The sequence below is a fragment of the Myotis daubentonii genome, chromosome 1 (assembly GCF_963259705.1).
Source record: "Myotis daubentonii chromosome 1, mMyoDau2.1, whole genome shotgun sequence".
Lineage (NCBI taxonomy): Eukaryota > Metazoa > Chordata > Mammalia > Chiroptera > Vespertilionidae > Myotis > Myotis daubentonii.
In genome coordinates, this window is record NC_081840.1 from 73,726,686 (window position 1) to 73,747,022 (window position 20,337).

The following is a 20,337-nucleotide window of genomic DNA, read 5'->3' on the forward strand; positions in this document are numbered from 1 at the left end:
CTGTGTTTGGTGTTCTAAGTCCAGTTCTTTTTCTACTGTGCCACTTATTTTTCTCTCTGCATTTTTTTTTTACTTCTCTTTAGTAGGACATCTCCTTGGCTCTTTACCAAGCCATCTCCTCACAGGGAAAAAAAAAACCCCAGGAAATATATGTCTATCTTTGTGGCCCTCACTTCCCAGTGAACTATGGTAATCATGTAGGAAGTTCAGTTACTCTGCTGAAGAGAGCATGTGCCCTAAACCAGCGGTGGCCACCTGATGGTCTGTGGACCACTGGTGGCCCGTGAGGTCCGAAAGGTTGGCGACCGCTGCCCTAAACCACACAGAGGACCCCACTGTAACAATAAAAGCACAGATTTGGTAGCCGGGCTACCTGGGTTGGCTCACAGCTCAGCCATTTAACCTGCCACCCCTCCGTTTCCTCCTCTGTAAAAGTGAGTATCATAATACCACCGATCCCTGAACATTGCTGGAGGATTACATGAACTGCTATGTGTAAAAGCACTCAGAACATCAGAGAGCCACTAAGAGTGCCAGCTGCTGCTCCTTAGGTCACCGTCCCAGAGCTCACCTATCGTGTAGGGTGCAGCTACACTGCTGGCCTAGAGAAACACTCTCCAGGGAATAAAATGTGCAAATCCTACTTACAAAGCCATACAAACTCCTAGAAGACTGAAGGGGAATGCTTTGAATTCCAGAGATCAGAACAGCTCTAAAACTTGATATTATTATTGTTATTCAGAGTCATTTCAAAATACAGCAGAAGTTAGTCAGCGTAGCTTTATCTTTGTTTCCCCTCCCACATCATCCATTAGCTGACAGCAGTCATTGATTCCTCCCAGTGTGCGATGCCTATTATTAGCCTTTGCCATCTTCCTAGCATTAGTCTTTTCTTTCCTCTGTGTCATTTCATTGTTTTAAAGAAGAAAGAGCAAGAGGTAACGCTTTACAAATCATGTTCTAAATTTTGTCTTTTTGTCTTGGAAATAAAGGGGCAGTGTGAGGCATATGGATGTCATTAGCTTTAAGGAAGAGTTATTGGAAGAAACTGTTTGGAGACCAAGGTCTCAAGGATGTTGCTAAGTAACCAGTGGCTTCCCAGTAAATGAGAAAGCCTGGTTCTGAGTTAAGCTTTTCCAGCTCGAGGTGCTCAGGCTCTTCTGATTTCCCCTGGGATTTCAGCAGTAGCCTCTGACCTCACTAACTGTCCCATATTTGAAGTGTGTGTGTGTTGGTGAGGGTTGGGGTGATGGGTTATTTCCCCACCCGTCTGTGTGGTAGGTCTCTATAGCCACCCACTTGGCACCTAAAATCAGACTTAGAGCAAGAAGACAACAGGGAGTGATTGTTGAGAACAAATAAGAGCGCTCCTACCTGGCAGGCACTCTCCTGGCAAAGCCTCTGAGGAAGAAAACCTCAATCCAAAAGACTATGTACAGGGCCCAGTGAGCCCTCTCATTCTGTCCATCAAACCATGTTTCATTCACCAAATTCCAAAGCCATGAGATGAATATGACCCTAGCCACTGAGCGGGGGTGGGGGTGGGGGGGGCATTTCATGGTATACCTGTGGCTGACTAATCAACTCTAGAATAGTCTATCATCCCTTTTTAGTTCAACTCCAGCCTAAGAGTCTGAGGAGACCTAACTCATTCCGCCCCAGGGACCCATCTGCATACGGCCTTCTCACTAGGATGACTCGAGGAGTCCAGTTTGCATTAATATCAGCTGTTTAACCCAAACCTTAAAGGGTGGCCCAAGTGAGATCAGCTTTTGGAAGGGAAGGTGTACTAGCCCAAGGAGTGATAAGAGGTTTGATTCTGGACACATAATTAGGCACCCTAAGAATCCCACTAAAAGGAGATTGTTGCCCTGAAGGTGGAAGGACGGTTTATTGAAATTCGTAGGAGAGCGTGCTTTAATTAGGAAGCCTTCTCTGAGGAACATGTCCTCCCCTCCTAGGTCCCTTTGGTGGTATTCAAAAGAGAAAAGGAAATTGCCAGGAAGCTGGAGTTTGATGGCCTGTATATCACCGAACAGCCATCTGAAGATGACATCAAGGGGCAATGGGACCGCTTGGTAATCAACACACCGTAAGTTGTCCCCTTCCTCCCTCCCACCCCCCCACCCCCTACCCACCCAAGCCTTCTAAGCCTGAGTTCCCTCTTCAGTAACAGAGGGATGAGAATACCACCGTCTACAGTCTGGGGATATTAATGCTTGGCCCAGTGCCTGGCACATGGTGGCATCAAGCTATTAGTCATTCCCTTTCCCTAACTATTCAAAAAATGGTCATCATTAGTGAAGGTAATGCTCTAATGTCAGTGTATTCATTGTGAAAGTGAGAGCTGCAAGATAAACTAATGTCCTGAAAGAAAGCAAAGAAATAGAGCTGGATAGGTGAACAAAGGCGACTTAGCTGTGACAATTAAAACAGGCACATCTTGCCCTGACTGGTTTGGCTCAGTGGATAGAGCGTCGGCCTGTGGACTCAAGGGTCCCAGGTTTGATTCGGTCAAGGGCATGTACCTTGGTTGCGGGCACATCCCCAGTGTGTGTGTGTGGGGGGGGGGTGTGCAGGAGGCAGCTGATCAATGTTTCTTTCTCATCGATGTTTCTAGCTCTCTATCCCTCTCCCTTCCTCTCTGTAAAAAATCAATAAAATATAAAAAAATAAAAATAAATAAAAAAAACAGGCACATCTAGAAACAACAGCTCTGACCCCTAGAAGAAGGAAATTGCTTCTTCCCCAAAGATGGTCAGCAGACTGAGAGAAGACTCTTCTCGCAGGGGAAAAGTGACTGCCTATGCCTCAATCACAAAGCCTATGCCTGCCAATCTCTTCAAATAAGGAAGAGAGTCAGGCTCCATTTAGGATCCTTGAACATTATGGCAAGAAATATTGGCACTATGAAATAATTTAATTCTTTGGTAAGCTTTCTGCAATTATCAGTAATGTTTGTGTCTAGCACAAGATGAGATGGCCCCAAAATACCAGTAAAAAGGCAGTTCAGTTTCAAGAAATTTATCCTAAGGGGATAGTGAGCCAAGAACACTAAAATGTCCCAACAAGGATAGCTGCTAAAACTTATTTGAAGTGGCATGAGTGTCCACAAGGAGAAAAATGCATAAATAGATATTTTTTAAAAAAATTTGATAAACGAACCTTTACTTTTTTCACAATAACAGCATTGCAGTATGTGTATTACTTTGTAACCTATTGTTTTCAGTTAACTATATATCATGAAGAGCTCTCATTTTTAACATTTATATCTTGTTAAGCACACATATAGAAGATATAAAATGTATATGTATATTTTAAAGTATAATAATAAATTGAACTACCAAGGTTAAAAAAATGGAACATTGCCAAAAGCTCTGTGGTCCCAGATGTTATGATCCTTCTCTGTCCTATCTCCTCAACCCCCAGCTAACCACTCTCCTGACTTTAGTGATAATCATTTCTTGCTTTATAGTTTTAGCACTTAGGTGTGTGTCCTTAGATATTGGTGCATTGTAACTATTTTTGAACTGTATATAAATGAAATTCTACCATATGTTAGTCATTTGAATCGTTTCTTCAGTGCCATGTTTGAGAACTCACTTTTTTTTAAATCTTTATTGTTCAAAGTATTACATATATCCCCTTTTTCCCCACATTAACTCCCTCCAGACCATCCCCGCCCCCGGCCTCCCAGCCCTGGCTTTCACCAGCTAATTGTCTGTGTCCATGGGTTATGAATACAAGGTCTTTGGTTGATTACCTCCCGCCCACTCACCTTCTCCTACCTTCCCTCTGAGATTCCACACTCTATTCCATGTTTCCATGTCTCTGGATCTTCTCTGTTCATCAGTTTATTTTGTTAATTAGATTCCATATATGAGTGAGCGCATGTGATCCTTGTCTTTCTCTGACTGACTTATTTCACTTAGCTTGATATTCTTCAGGTCCCTCCATGCTGTCTCAAAGGATAAGAGATCCTTCTTTTTTATTGCTGCATAGTATTCCATGGAATAAATGTACCACAGCTCTTCTATCCACTCATCTACTGATGGGCACTTGGGCTGTTTCCAGATCTTAGCTATTGTAAATTTTGCTGCTATGAACATAGGGGTGCATACATTCTTTCTGATCGGTGTTTCTGGTTTCTTAGGATGTATTCCTAGAAGTGGGATCACTGGGTCAAATAGCAGGAGAACTCACCTATGCTGATGTGTGTACCCATAGTTTTGTCATTTGCAAAACTGAAATGTTTCAAAACATTTTCAAAACACTGATAGGAGAATGTTATCAGATAGTTATCCATTTTCCTGGCAGTGGGTATTTCAAGTGTTTTCATTTCTGGCTATTACAAACAGTGCTACAATGAACATTTTTATAACTCATGCCCAAAGAGTTCCTGAGGAAGAGAGACCCAGAAGATAACTTTGCTGAATAGAATATGCAAATGCCTAAAAAAAAGAATATGCAAATGTCTGTCCCAATTTACCTGCCAACCAGCACTGTCGGAGAGTTCCTGCTCCCCTGCCTCCTTACCCGCAGGTGCCATCAGTTTAGCTAAGCCGGTAGGTGAGCAGTGGCGCCTCACTGTGAATTCTAAAGAGGTTGAGCATCTTATATTATTTTTCTTGACCATTCCTATATTGATGTAACATTTATTTATGTACTTCCCTTCTGAAGTTTCTTTTCTCTATCCCACTCTTTGAGGAATATTACCAAGTAAAAATGTTTTCTATCTCCAAGGAGCTTACATACCTAGTCAGGGGATAAAAAAATACTCAGACCAAAGGAAGATCATCTGCAAAAGGGTCTGGCCTAGAGCCTTTGGCCAGTGGCCCTGCACCACTTGTGTAATTTTCCACTTACAACAAAATGTGGCCAAGGCTGTGTTGTAGGTTTTGGACCATTTTTATAATGGATTTAAGAGAAAGGGGATATCAGTGTGGACAGAGGAAGCGTGGCTCAATTTTTGTTTGTTTTATTTTAGAATCTAAAAATGCAATACATAAAAAAAATCAAGTAGCAGAAAAATATACAAAGAAGAAAGTCAACATAATTATTTCTGTCCCCCTATTAGCAATTTACTCTATAAAGCCAGCATTTGTTCTTGCTTTTAGGTGGCATTTGGATGTTTAGACAAAGAAGCTGCTTTAACTATAAAAAAAAATTTTTTTTAACCATCACCTGTGGGGGAGAGGTGGCCTTTGCTGTGGGTGATTCTGAGAGGCCCGGGCGGGCAGAGAGGGAGGCCCCCCTACCTCCCCACCAACTTGGGTGATTGCTAGGAGAGGAGACTGTGTGTTCCACATCCAACAAGAATGACTCAAAGGAGAGCAGAAGGAAGAAGGTATGTGCTAAGGGCCAGCAGTTCCTTGGCTGCAATCTAGCCTCGTGAGGAACCTTCCCAGGAAGAATCAGTCATTCTATAGAGGAGCAAAATATTTTATTTTATTTTTTTTTTATTGCTTAAAGTATTACAAAGGGTATTACATATGCGTCCATTTTATCCCCCCGCCCTAGACAGTCCCCTAGCCTCCCCTATTCCCCAGTGTCTTATGTCCATTGGTTATGCTTATATGCATGCACACAAGTCCTTTAGTTGATCTCTTACCCCCCTACCTCCTGCCCCCCAACCCTCCCCAGCCTTCCCGCTGCAGTTTGACAATCTGTTTGAGGCAGCTCTGCCTCTGTATCTATTATTGTTCAAAAGTTTATAATGGTCTCTATTGTCCATGAATGAGTGAGATCATGTGGTATTTTTCCTTTATTGACTGGCTTATTTCACTTAGCATAATGCTCTCCAGTTCCATCCATGACGTTGCAAATGATAAGAGTTCCTTCCTTTTTGCAGCAGCATAGTATTCCATCGTGTAGATGTACCACAGTTTTCTAATCCATTCATCTACTGATGGGCACTTAGGCTGTTTCCAGATCTTAGCTATGGTGAATTGTGCTGCTATGAACATAGGGGTGCATATATCCTTTCTGATTGGTGTTTCCGGTTTCTTGGGATATATTCCTAGAAGTGGGATCACAGGGTCAAATGGGAGTTCCATTTTCAGTTTTTTAAGGAAACTCCATACTGTCTTCCATAGTGGCTGCACCAGTCTGCATTCCCACCAGCAGTGCACAAGTGTTCCTTTTTCTCCACATCCTCTCCAGCACTTGTCATTTGTTGATTTGTTGATGATAGCCAGTCTGACAGGTGTGAGATGGTACCTCATTATTGTTTTGATTTGCATCTCTCGGATGATTAGTGACTTTGAGCATGTTTTCATATGTCTCTTGGCTTTCTGAGTGTCCTCTTTTGAAAGGTGTCTATTTAGGTCCTTTGCCCATTTTTTGATTGGATTGTTTATCTTCCTTTTGTTAAGTTGTATGAGTTCCCTATAAATTTTGGAGAATAGGCCCTTATCAGATATGACATTGGCAAATATGTTTTCCCACACAGTGGGTTTTCTCGTTGTTTTGTTGATGGTTTCTTTTGCTGTGCAGAAGCTTTTTATTTTGATGTAGTCCCATTTGTTCATTTTTTCTTTAGTTTCAAGTGCCCTAGGAGCTGTATCAGTGAAGAAATTGCTTCGGCATATGTCTGAGATTTTGTTGCCTTTGGATTCTTCTAGAATTTTTATGGTTTCCTGTCGTACATTTAAGTCCTTTATCCATTTTGAGTTTATTTTTGTGTATGGTGTAAGTTGGTGGTCTAGTTTCATTTTCTTGCATATATCTGTCCAATTTTCCCAACACCATTTGTTGAAGAGACTATCTTGGCTCCATTGTATGTTCTTGCCTCCTTTGTCAAATATTAATTGAGCATATTGGTTCGGGCCGATTTCTGGGCTCTATAGAGGAGCAAAATATTTTAAACGGTTTTGCTGACATACCTGAAAGTGACAGTTCTTTCCAGACTTGAACAATAGAAAATTATTTGCAGTGGAGCTAGCAGAAGCTACTAGGCAGAAGAAAGAAGTTCTCCCTGGGGGGTAGGCATGGGATGTTTTTGGGAACCACCTCCAAAAGAGAAAGAGATCTAAATCCCTGAGGAAAGCAGACCCCACAGGATTATATGGGAATGGAGAAGGGAATGGAAGAGCATTACGATTAAGCCACACGCTAAAGAAATTAACTAAAGATGATTCCCCGACTGGAAACTTCATGTAGTTAAGGACCTTGTCTATGCGTTGCCCCACCGATCCCCAGCACCTACCCCAGCTACTGACATAACTAGGCGCTCAATGAACGAAGGTTAAAAACAGCTGTTTCCTACAGGGTTCTGTTTCTACTCAATACTGGGATCAATAAACATATATCTGCTTCTGTCTAATCCTGTCATCACAATCCCTGGCTCTTAACCATAATTTTAAGTAGAAAATGCAGAGTGGCTTTCCAAGTGCTTAGAAGTCCGTTCAAAGTAGTGGAACCATAAGTCAGTCCTGTGGAGACTCTGAAGTTCAATCAAGTTTTGAATCCTTCAGTGAGCAGGACAAACACCACAGGATCACAGTTCCAGACACGCAAACTACAAAGGCTCTTGATGTGCTTGGCCTTGATGTTAAGAACCCCCCTTTTTCATTTTCTTTTTTTCAGATCTTTCCCTAATAACTACTGGGACAAGTTTGTAAAGAGAAAGGTATGCCCTGTCAGTGGGGTGAGTAGGCTTTAAGTTCTCCATAGACAAACATGAGTAACATTGATGTTACTTTTATGACAGAGAAGAGTAAGTCACAGGAGGGGTGTATATGAACACATGCGGGTGTTTGGCTTCATTCCTCTCCTTATCTGCCTTTAACAGCTTACCAGTCATTGTTTTCTGCACACTAGTTTTTTTCTCTCCTCCAAAAAGCTAGCAGCTCGAAAAGCAATTTTCTTTTGATTGCCTTTATCATTTCTGTTTTCTTTGGAGGTTATTTTTCCTCTTTATTTTCCTGTTGCATTTTGAATCATGTGTTTATGAACCCCTTGGAAGAGCCCAGAGTACAGCAGACCTCCGCGGACACTGGGCTAGAGAAAGCATGGCTAGTAACATGTGACCCAACTCACCCCGTCCTCCTTTCTGCTCTAGGTGATAAACAAGTATGGTGATCTCTACGGAGCGGAACGCATTGCTGAACTCCTGGGTTTGGACAAAAATGCCCTGGACTTTAGCCCCGTGGAAGAGACCAAAGCAGAGGCGGCCTCGCTGGTGTCATGGTACAGAGCTCAGGCGTTACAATCCAGTCTGGCTAAAGTAGACCCTTTGATTTCTCCAGCCCTTTCAAGGTGCTAAAGGGGAATATCTCAATCAGATCTTTGTTCTCCCAGGCTCCGGTCTGGCTTAGGTGTTTCCTCTGGATTCTAACTTATTGGGAGAGCACTGCTTTAAAAACATTTAAGGACCTCTCAGCCTTTATGCCTGACTCAAAGAGAAAAACTAATTGAAATTTCAGGATGGGTGATTCTACCTTTCTCAGTCTCACAGGGAACACATACAACCTGATAAAGAAGCTCAAAGTCATATTTAGATTATTAAACCTAAGAGAGAAAAAACTTAATTTTCCCCTTATTAAACACTTCACTAAAGCCTGACATTTACATGTTTTTAAATTTTTTATTCCCCTTTAGGCTAAGTTCCATTGACATGAAGTACCATATCTGGAAGCTGGGAGTTGTTTTTACTGACAACGTAAGTATGGCATCTGGAGAAACAAGATTCTATGCCCCAGGTTCAGGGATGTCATTAGATTGCACAAGGAAAAAGCTAGGGAGCATGTGCAGAAAGATTGAGGGCCTGACGATGCTGGGACATGCCTCTCTTGTGCAGTCGTGTAAGACAGATGGGGTTCCACTTGGCAATTCTTAGGCCGGTTCACAGCACCTCGGCATCTAAAAACCATCTAGCCTCACTCTGTCCCCAAAGATGAGAAAAAATGGTTCAGTGAGTGTCAGGAGGCATGGATGCCAGAAAAGGCTCTAAATTTCTTGTATCCTCACAGTCCTTTCTCTACCTGGCCTGGTACACAACCATGTCCATCCTGGGCCACTACAACAACTTCTTCTTCGCTGCTCACCTGCTGGATATCGCCATGGGCTTCAAGACACTGAGGACCATCCTATCATCTGTAACTCATAACGGCAAACAGGTACTGGGTTTATACTAACACAGGACAGAATAGACCTAGATGTGGAAAATTAACCAAAACAAATGGTACAACTAGTGTACAACAGGAAGGTACGTGTACAGTGTATAATACCCCTTTCTAGTGATTATTTTATAAAATTGCAGCCAATCCTATATAATAAAAGGCTAATATGCAAATTGACCAAATGGCAGAATGACCGGTCGCTAACACTGTCACTATGATGCGCATTGACCACTAGGGGACAGATGCTCAACGCAGGAGCTTCCCCCTCGTGGTCAGTGCACTCCCAGAGGGGGAGTGCCGCTCAGCCAGAATCCCTGAGCTGGGCTCACAGCTGGTGAGTGCGGCAGCGGCGGGAGCCTCTCCCGCCTCTGGGGCAACGCTAAGGATGTCCGACTGATGGGTTAGGCCCACGGGCCTGAGCCGTCATTTGGACATTCCCCAAGGGCTCCCAGACTGTGAGAGGGCACAGGCCAGGCTGAAGGACCCCCAGGCCAAGTGCACGAATTTTGTGCACCAGGCCTCTAGTTAAAAATAAAATTGTAGCCATCATTTAAGAGGTATAAGACCTTAATTCAGAAACCCCTAACATTTAGGTCAAGCCGGGAAGAGGGGGAGGGAAGGAGGTGATTGACATATCATCACTTTGGAGATCCCTCCCCCTTCCTCCATGGATCTGGTGTACTCACTGGAGGTTAGCAAGTGGTTATTGTAATTTAAAAACTCCCCAGGTACTTATGGTATATGCGTCCAACTAAGAACCAATGATTTAGACATGTATGTACACACATATATAAACAGCTATACATATATATGTGTGTTTATGTATAAAAAGCTGAGAGTTAATATAGATATATTAGTATATCTAAGTACAGATATAGTATAGTAAACATTAAAAGACATGTATCTATATCGCCATTGCCATATCCAGTCTCCAATCAATATCCAGTCTGTCTTGGACAATATTGTCAGGGTGAACCCTTGATTAAAATCCTCTAATGGCCGAAACCGGTTTGGCTCAGTGGATAGAGCGTCGGCCTGCGGACTGAAGGGTCCCGGGTTCGATTCCGGTCAGGGGCATGTACCTGGGTTGCGGGCATATCCCCAGTAGGAGATGTGCAGGAGGCAGCTGATCGATGTTTCTCTCTCATCGATGTTTCTAACTCTCTCTCCCTTCCTCTCTGTAAAAAAATCAATAAAATATATTTAAAAAAAAATCCTCTAATGACTGCTTCTGCCAACAAACTCAGACCCTTTAGCATTCCATCTGCATTAAGAGCAATTCCGTGAATGAGACTTGTCCCCTCACACCTCTAAACTTTTGTAGGAGGAGAGAAGAAGGAAGTCAAACTGTGCCCAGCTGGCGCAGCCATTTTGGAAAACAGTTTTGAGGTTCCTTACAAAATTAAATCTAGAACTGCCATGTGATCCAGCAATACCACTTCTGGGTATAATGCAAAGGAAATGAAATCAGTAGTATCTTGAAGAGAAAGCTATACTCCCACGTTCACTACAGCATTATTCTGAATAACCAAGATATGGAAACAACCTAAGTGTCCATCAATGGAAGAACATAAAAAAAATGTGGTATATACGTGCATGCAATGAGATATTATTCAGCCATGAAAAAAAGGAAATGCTGCCATTTGTAATAGCATGGATGGGCCTTGAGAACATTATGCTAAATGAAATAAGCCAGACACAGAAAGACAAGTACTGTATGATCTCATTTATATGTGGAATCTAAAAAAGTTGAGCTCATAGAACCAAAGAGTAGAATAGTGTTTACCAGGGGCTAGGGGGGCAGGGAAATGGGGAGATGTTGGTCAAAGGGTATGAACTTCCAGTTATAAGAGGAATAGGTTCTTGGCATCTAATGTAAAGCAAGGTGATTATAATTAAAAATACTGTATCATATATTTAAAATTTGCTGAGAGTAGATCTTAGTGTTCTTACCACACACACAGAGAGAGAAATGATAACTGTATGAGGTGATGGATATGTCAATTACCTTGATTTGGTCATTATTTTACAATGTATAGATATATTAAATCATCAGGTTGTACACCTTAGAGAGAACCAAGATGGCGGCATAGGTTAATGCCGGAGTTTGCTGCTTTGAACAACTACTTCAAAAGTGAAACTAAAACACGGAACGGACATCACCCAGAACCACAGGAACGCTGGCTGAGTGGAAGTCCTACAACTAGGAGGAAAGAGAAACGCACACGGACACTCAGAGGAGGCGCAGTGGTGAAGTCAAATTCTGAGGTGCGGAAAGCGCGGAGCGGGCTGGCGGCGGAGGGCGCGGTTGTTGTTCTCAATCGGGAGGGAGTCTCTGAGCACCAGATCCGGGCGAGTCTTTAGGGACCCAGACTCAAACGGGAGAAGCGGGACTGTCTGGCTTCGGTCAGAGCGAGTGCAGCTTTCTCTCCGAGCTTTGCAGCGGGTGCTGGGACTCAGAGAGGCAGAGCCCCTGGGGACAGGACTGAGAGCCGCCATAACTGCTCTCTCTGGCCCACCCTGTTGATCCTGTGCGACCCGCCCCGCCCAAGCCCTCCACAGAGGCCTTTGCCGGATAGCCTCAGGCAAAGGCTAGATTAGCACCTCCCTACAGGACAGAAGTTCTCTCACTGCTGACACAGCTGATTCTCATAGCCACTTGGCCTGGAGGTCAAACCCTCCCTGGAATTAGCTACAACAATCAAGATTTATCTATAAGACTGCGAACAAAGACCACTAGGGGGTGCACCAAGGAAGCATAACAAAATGCGGAGACAAAGAAACAGGACAAAATTGTCAATGGAAGATATAGAGTTCAGAACCACACTTTTAAGGTCTCTCAAGAACTGTTTAGAAGCTGCCGATAAACTTAATGAGATCTACACGAAAACTAATAAGACCCTCGATCTTATATTGGGGAACCAACGAGAAATTAAGCATACACGGACTGAAATAACGAATATTATACAGATGCCCGACAGCAGACCAGAGGAGCGCAAGAATCAAGTCAATGATTTGAAATGCGAGGAAGCAAAAAACATCCAACCAGAAAAGCAAAATGAAAAAAGAATCCAAAAATGTGAGGATAGTGTAAGGAGCCTCTGGGACAGCTTCAAGCGTACCAACATCAGAATTATAGGGGTGCCAGAAGATGAGAGAGAACAAGATATTGAAAACCTATTTGAAGAAATAATGACAGAAAACTTCCCCTACCTGGTGAAAGAAATGGACTTACAGGTCCAAGAAGCGCGGAGAACCCCAAACAAAAGGAATCCAAAGAGGACCACACCAAGACACATCATAATTAAAATGCCAAGAGCAAAAGATAAAGAGAGAATCTTAAAACCAGCAAGAGAAAGAAACTCAGTTACCTACAAGGGAATACCCATACGACTGTCAGCTGATTTCTCAACAGAAACTTTGCAGGCCAGAAGGGAGTGGCAAGAAATATTCAAAGTGATGAACACCAAGAACCTACAACCAAGATTACTTTATCCAGCAAAGCTATCATTCAGAATTGAAGGTCAGATAAAGAGCTTCACAGATAAGGAAAAGCTAAAGGAGTTCATCACCACCAAACCAGGATTATATGAAATGCTGAAAGGTATCCTTTAAGAAGAGGAAGAGGAAGAAAAAGGTAAAGATACACATTATGAACAACAAATATGCATCTATCAACAAGTGAATCTAAGAATCAAGTGAATTAATAATCTGATGAACAGAATGAACTGTTGATTATAATAGAATCAGGGACATAGAAAGGGAATGGACTGACTATTCTTGGGGGGGAAAGGGGTGTGGGAGATGTGGGAAGAGACATCGTGCACCTATGGATGAGGACAGTGGGTGGGGAGTGAGGGCGGAGGGTGGGGCGGGAACTGGGAGGAGGGGAGTTATGGGGGGAAAAAAAAAGAGGAACAAATGTAATAATCTGAACAATAAAGATTTAATTTAAAAAAATAAATAAATCATCAGGTTGTACACCTTAAAAATAGATAAAAATTCCAAGCAGAAAAAAAATCAAGTTGACCTTTGTTCTAAAATGAAAAGTGCTAGATCATCGGGTATTAATTAGGGTATATTAGATCATTCAGTATTTCTTCTCGGCTTCTGGTAGTCACAACAGTCAATATGTCTTATTTGGGTTGGTGATAAAGAAGAATTGAGAAAGCTAGAGAGAGAAATTTGCTGCCACATACAAGAAGCTACAGTTTGGGGAGGTAATAACAGAACCTATCATAGAGAAGTTGGCTTAGAGTTGAAAATGCTTACTTATAGGTTCCTGGGAGAAGGCATTAAGTATTTTAACATGGGCATCTTGGGAAGTTTGATCCTATAAAGGTGGTGTTTCCCCGTGTGACCTGTCGAATGCCAGTTCGGTATGTTCTTTTAGAATTACTCAGATTATTAAACTTCAGTTTTTATTGATTTGGCTTAATGGCATTAAGACTGTAACTTAAATGAAAAGTTTAAACAGTGAATTTTTTTATATGGCCTTGCTGAATATACTCTGGCAAGATTTTTTGTTTTAATGTGCCCAGCTTGTACCATGTGCCAGTACTGCGACAGGCTCACAACTACTCTGTAAGTAGATGTTATGCTCACATGGCAGGTAAGAGAATTGAGGCTCAGAGAGGCCGTGTCTCTCCCAAGACCGCGCAGCTGCTAAGTGGCACAACCAGCTAATTTCTTCCTTTGTGCAAAGCTCGGGCTCTTTCTGTTTTTCTAAAACGAGCTGATTCTGTAAGGCCTGCTATCTGAGTTAGGTAGCTTATTATTCATTGTTCAAGAAATCCCTGTAGATGTCTCTTCTGTTACTTATCTTAACGCTCATACACACCCATTACATGGCTCCTTCAGGACAGAGACGTTATCTTATTGATTCTAAGAGTTCTGCTCAGCACCTAGTCCCTCGTATAGGCCACATGGGCAGGTCCTGTGTGCTCCTTGTTTGTAGAACCTCCTAACACCAGGAAATGAACATGCCCTATGAGCCTTGCAGAGGTCCTGACAGATATCTTGGTTATGAAAAATGTCACTTCACTCAACCATCATAAATAATTCATATAGTAACTTCAAGGCGGTGACAATTATCCAGTCCATGGTTATTTATGAAACAGTGTAATGTAGGACCACCTGCCGGTCCAAAGAACCTTTTGTTTCTTCAGAGGCAGCTTAACGTAGAAGCTGCATCATGAAGCTTCAGGTTTCTGCTCTCGCTATAACATAACAAGGTAATCCTCCTCCTGGCACCTTCACTATCCGATCTTGACATCCCTAGTTTATACAGGCCCCAGATATCCGTCTGCTCCAGCATAGGGGGCTTAACCAACAGACATGTCCTCTCAGTTTTGGAGGCGGGAAGTCCAGGTCAAGGTGTGGTAGGTTTGGCCTTCTGAGGCCTCTGGGCCTCTCACCTGGCTGCCCTCTTACTGCTCTTCCACTTGCTCGTCCCCATTACTCCTCTCCTGTTTCTATCCATTGTCTCCTCTGTCCCCCGCTCAGCCTCACCCTCCCGTTTCCTTGGCCTTGCCCAGGAACATCTCAAGGTGGAGAAGGCCCACCTCCTTCCCTTCTCTCTCCCCCGCAGCTGGTTCTGACCGTGGGCCTCCTGGCTGTGGTGGTTTACCTCTACACCGTGGTGGCTTTCAACTTCTTCCGCAAGTTCTACAACAAGAGTGAGGACGACGATGAGCCCGACATGAAGTGTGACGACATGATGACGGTGAGAGCCCACGCAGGCCACCTGGTCACCTGTCTTGTTGGGAAGGGGCTGGGGGTGGTCTGGGGAACTGCGAGCGGTAGAGCTACGGAGCAGAATGTAGATGTCTCATTCCCAGGGGAAGCGTCCCAGAGAGACAGCAGTGATGGAGTTTCCTGAGCACTCACTCACCGAGGCTTGTGGGAGAGCAGCTCAGCTAGGAGCAGGTCGCCGGGCACCTGCATTTGTTTGTGGCGAAGTTCTGAATACTTGTATCTAATCCATAGAAGGCAAGCTTTTGATTCTTTGTCTCTGAGAGCAAGCCCCATGGCTCTGGTGCCCAATTAATTTCCCCAAGCCAGTGCGGGTTCTTTTTTAAAAAATATTTTTATTGATTTCAGAGAGGAAGGGAGAGGGATAGAGAGATAGCAACATCAATGATAAGAGAGAATCATTGATCAGCTGCCTTCTGCACGCCCCCTACAGGGGACCGAGCCTGCAACCCATGCATGTGCCCTTAGATGGAATCGAACCCGGACCCTTCAGTCCCTGGGCCGACGCTCTATCCACTAAGCCAAACCGGCCAGGGCCAGCAGGGGTTCTTTCACCACCATAGTGTAAAAAAACCTAACAGTAGGATCAGGTGGGCATTCCCAATGAGAGCCCCTTGTGGGCAAGAAGGGCACAGTTCAGGGTGAGCGAGCACAGCTGCAGTAGCAACTCTGGTGACCAGATGTCCAGGAAAGAACGTGAGGCAGGGGCGGTGTCAGTGAACTGCCCCAGCCTGTGGTCATTACCCTAGAAAATGCGTCAGGCTTCTTGGCTATAAACTCTCCTATGCTTTCTTGGGGAAGGAGGGGGGGGGCGGGGTACCCTCATGTGACAGCAACACGACAGTTGCCAGAGCACCAGTGTGACCATCTCTGTGCTGCCCTGGTTTTTATTTACTGGTTGTAAGTCTGCCTTTTCCTCTGGACCTAACCTGTCCAGGCAGGAGGAAGGGCAGGAGGCAAGGTGAAGGGCGCCCTGCTCTGTGAACTGGAGCCCAGCGAGAAGGAAAGTCTATTCTCTAAGATGCTACGGAAATCCCTCCCCTCCCAGGTGTAAGGGGAAATGCAGGAGAAATAGAAGGGGCCTCTTTCCAGAGGCTGGAGCCCAGCACCCTTACAATTAGATGAGGGAAAACTCATATCTGGTATATGCCATACTCATTGGGGTTTAAAGGTCTTTTAAGTTATATCTGTCTTAAATTAATTCTCTTTTATGTATCAAAAAGCTCAAAACTTTTTAAAATATGAGCAAAAATTGTCATTTAAAGGCTACATGTAACAGCACTCTTACCAAACTGGCCGGAGGGTGCAGTGGAGAGCAGTGAGCAGCAGGAATACTGTTATCGTTGACGGGCACCCTTCCCCTGGCTCAGGGCTGACATACATTGCTCTAATTAAATGAATGATGTGATCATCTTGCTAAAAACAACTCTGCAACTTGTACTTGAATTGACATCCTTTTTCTTGCCTAGTGTTACCTATTCCACATGTACGTGGGAGTGAGAGCTGGAGGTGGCATTGGCGATGAGATTGAAGACCCCGCTGGGGATCCTTACGAAATGTACCGCATTGTCTTTGACATCACCTTTTTCTTCTTTGTCATCGTCATCTTGCTGGCCATCATCCAAGGTATGTTTGCCAGTTACGTTAAGTATGAACAGGGCTTAATCTCATTCTCTTTACCATCCTGCATCTACAGCCTCGTTGTTTTATATAAAGAGGTTTGTGCATTCATTTGTAAATTCAACATTTATTTAGCATCTACCATGGTATGTATGAGGCCTTGCCCATATAGATAGCCAAAGATCCACCCAGGCACTGATATAGACTTACCTCCTTTTATTTTGTTTCACAAATGTTGCATTATCTTTACAAATTGAAGTCAAGGCCTCCTACTGTCAAAAAAGATTATGACACCCTTTATTAAGGCTCACTGTACCACGGTGCTCTGGAACGAAACTCACAATATCTCCGAGGTTTGCCTATACAAGAAACTTGAGAATCCTTACAGAGGCCACTCCCCACTCTGAACTGACCATTACCTACTGTCCTGCTTCCTAGAGGTCCCGGGTGTAGCCTTGGCCCACAGCCTCCTGTGGGTGGGAGAGGAGCCATGAGAGTGTGACAGGTTTTCTCTTCTTTTGGGGAAGAGATACTGATATTTAGCCAATGCTTGTCAGGAATTAGAGGAATCGGATGAATTTAGTTGGATTCATGGTGCATTATGGTGCCTGCAAGACGTGCAGGTGTTGGGGGCTAATCAGTAGTTAGCTAGCTGTAATAGGTCTTTCAACGAACAAGTCAGGAATGAAATAACATAACACATGTAAAAAAAATAGAAACAAAAGCAAAAATAACAGAAATTAGGCCCATCCAGGTGGTCAAAGGTGGTGGTGCAGAGATTTCCCAGCAAGAGAAGCAAAGAAACTGAGGAGAAACCCTGCAATGCACTCTGCATCAGGTGCTAGGAGAAGGCGGAGCGCGCCAGAGGAGACAGAAAAGGAGGGGAGCTAAATGGGGTGGGGGGGGGGAGGGGGGGACTGGCAGAGAGGAAAGTGTTTCTAGGAGGAGGGAGTAGTTAGCACATACTGCAGAAAGGTGAGGTTGGAGGAAGAATGTTTCGCCAGGATGCAGCATTTAAAAACAAGCACTGTTTTTTTCTGAGTATGTTTTCTCTGAATAAGGTTGATGATTTACTTTACAAAACAAAGTGGCCTGTGCCATTCCCTCTATCATTCCTTACCCTGAACAGATTATTTAAAACACTTTATCTGTCTTTATATTTAAAATCCCAGGTCTTATTATTGATGCTTTTGGAGAGTTGAGAGACCAGCAGGAACAAGTACGAGAAGATATGGAGGTAATGTTCTTCTAAGCACTCATTCCAACTCTAGCTCTGTATCTCACAGCAGAATTACCAATGCAACCTGTTTCCATTCCTGTCCTCTTCTCGGTGCCTACCTACCAGCTCTGGGCATTTTGTGCTCCACCCTCTGTGTTCTACACTATCCCATCCCCTCCGCCTGCTGCCTTCACCATGCCCCATGCTTGGGGCAGGAGCAAGTATCCCCAGCTCGCTAGGGAGTGGATGACTAAGAGCCTGAAGCATTTGAGAGAGAAATAGTTTTCAGTGTGTCTCAATTCAAGCAGATATCATCGCCCTTTTTCCACCTGCCTGTAATGTCACGCCTACTAATACCTTTACTGCCTCTGTTATTTTTCTAGACTAAATGTTTCATCTGTGGGATTGGCAATGACTACTTTGACACAACCCCTCATGGTTTTGAAACACACACATTACAAGAGCACAACTTAGCCAACTACTTGTGAGTACTCTTGGTCGATAGGGGTGACAGGGACGGGGGAGAAGTGGCAGAATAACACCAACAGTCAGTTAGTTCAGTCTCTGCTGATGCCATTTCCTCCTGTTTCTCTGAGAAATAGTGGCAATATGGGTTGTGGACTGTTCCTGCTCTGAGCGAAGGTCAGTTTCACAACCAATCTCAAGGTCACATAACTCCAGCAATGTTTTTCCTTTGCTGGAATTTTCCTATCCCAATACAACCTTTTAAAATCCTAGACAAAGACAAAAATCTGTGGCTGCATTTTTACTTACAGCCATTGCCTTGCTTCTTCCTCTCCCGCCACCCCTCACATTTGCTCTTGTCAAGGTGGCCACAGGTCCACAAGGTGCTGGATTCTGTAGTGAGTTTTCAGTCCTCACCGTGTCCTCCTCTCCTGGTGACACATGGGCTCCATGAGGTTTGGGGACGTTTTCACACTGCTCTATCCCAACACCTGAGGTAAAGCATTCACTCCAGAACAAGTTATTCAGAGCCTATTATGTTCTGTGAACTGCCTGTGAAACTTAGAACTTATAGAATTTATAGAGAATACAGATTTCCTGATAATTCAGATTCTCTAAGCGATCATTTGTAAGAAAAAAAACACAAAACACTGCTGGGCTTGGCCTCCTGGCCTACCGCTTCCCCTGAGTCCACATTGTATTTAGAAAATCCTCAACTTTCTTTAAGATGGAACAGGCATAGCCTTTGGGAAAGGTGTTATTGTCAAAGAGACAACAGTTTAAGAATTTCTTAAGACAAAACACAAATTTTTAAACATTAACTTTGGCATACCTTCCCTCAAGTCTGGGTAGTCATCCTTGTGTGTTCTCATTAAGAGAGTTTGCATCTTATTGAAGGGTCCAGTGGATGTCCTTTTATGAAAGGTGAGCACACGGCCACATGTCAGGACCAGTGAATAGAGAAGAGAGGAAGAGCATTATGGTAGCTGGGTGGGCACCCCTTCTACGTCTTTCGCTAGCCTTCTATATTAGAATAGTCTGTTTCTCTCTCTGTGCCTCTCTAGCAGAGAGCTTGAGGGGAAAGAACCCATCTTATTCATGTTTAAACTCCACACACACCCCCAAATGGTGCTTTCTCAAATAAATGTGCCTAAGTCTCCAACAAGGTCAGATATTGGCCATGCCTTGTTTCTTAGTGTGATAAACGAAGAAGGAAACTAATATATGTTTACAGCCTCTACTGTGGGCCACAATCTGAAGCTATAAACTCAAGGGACCCTGAGAGAACTCAAAATCTGGGCTCAGCTCTCCCCGCCCCCACCCCCCCTCCTCCAAAGAGAGTTATTTCTACTTTCTCTTTCTCACTGAGAGCTCAGTCCTTTTCCTGAAGGGCATGAGACCGGCTCCTCTGGCAGCTGTCTCTGAGGCCCTGTAATGCGAGCTGAGCGCCCGGCCTCCCGGGATGCTTGTGTGTTCCAGACAAACAGACTCAAACCTCAGACACTCACAGTCGAGCAAGTGAAACCACCTTGGCATTGCTCAGTTGTCTATAACAAAAACAAAACTATATTTCTGAAAGAATCGGGGCAACTTAAGTACTTTCCAAAAATCCTGTATCCTTGAGACACCTTATAATTTTAATTCATTTTTATGTCACAATGAATAGGTGTACTGAAAATTATGCAGGAAGAGTTTGGGATACCATTTCATTGTTTGGATTAGGATATTTTTAAACAATAAAATGGTAGCGAAAATGCTTCCTCACAAGGGATCTTGGCTTAAGCTCTGGGGAGGGTAAAAAGGGATCTCTTCTCATGAAAAGGCTAATTTTAACATTATCATCAGAAAATGATGGTTTGTGTCTATGCCACATTTGCCCAATTCAGAAAGGCCTAGTGGACAGCATGATACTGAAAAGCATATTTGAACCCCTCCTCTGGTTCCTTTAATTAAGTAAATGAAACTAGGCTTCCTAACGAAGTATCTAATATTGTCTTTTCCTCATTTATTAAACCTTTTTTCCTTGTTCCAGGTTCTTCCTGATGTATTTGATTAACAAAGATGAAACAGAGCACACGGGTCAGGTGAGGGGAAAGGTCTAATTAAGCATCACACCCCCACAGCAGCACTGCCTTTGCCTAAGTGTCAAGAATCGGC

The 20,337-nt window shown here is 43.6% G+C and overlaps 1 protein-coding gene across 1 annotated transcript in view; it reads left to right on the top strand.

The window, feature by feature from the left end:
• Positions 1–20,337, top strand: part of RYR3 (ryanodine receptor 3) — a 546,057-nt gene that overhangs the window by 523,862 nt on the left and 1,858 nt on the right. The window contains 10 exon segments of the mRNA XM_059705681.1: positions 1,962–2,092; positions 7,588–7,630; positions 8,063–8,190; positions 8,602–8,662; positions 8,973–9,119; positions 14,713–14,847; positions 16,346–16,502; positions 17,669–17,733; positions 18,099–18,199; positions 20,213–20,264. Coding sequence (XP_059561664.1) covers positions 1,962–2,092; positions 7,588–7,630; positions 8,063–8,190; positions 8,602–8,662; positions 8,973–9,119; positions 14,713–14,847; positions 16,346–16,502; positions 17,669–17,733; positions 18,099–18,199; positions 20,213–20,264 — 1,020 coding nt within the window.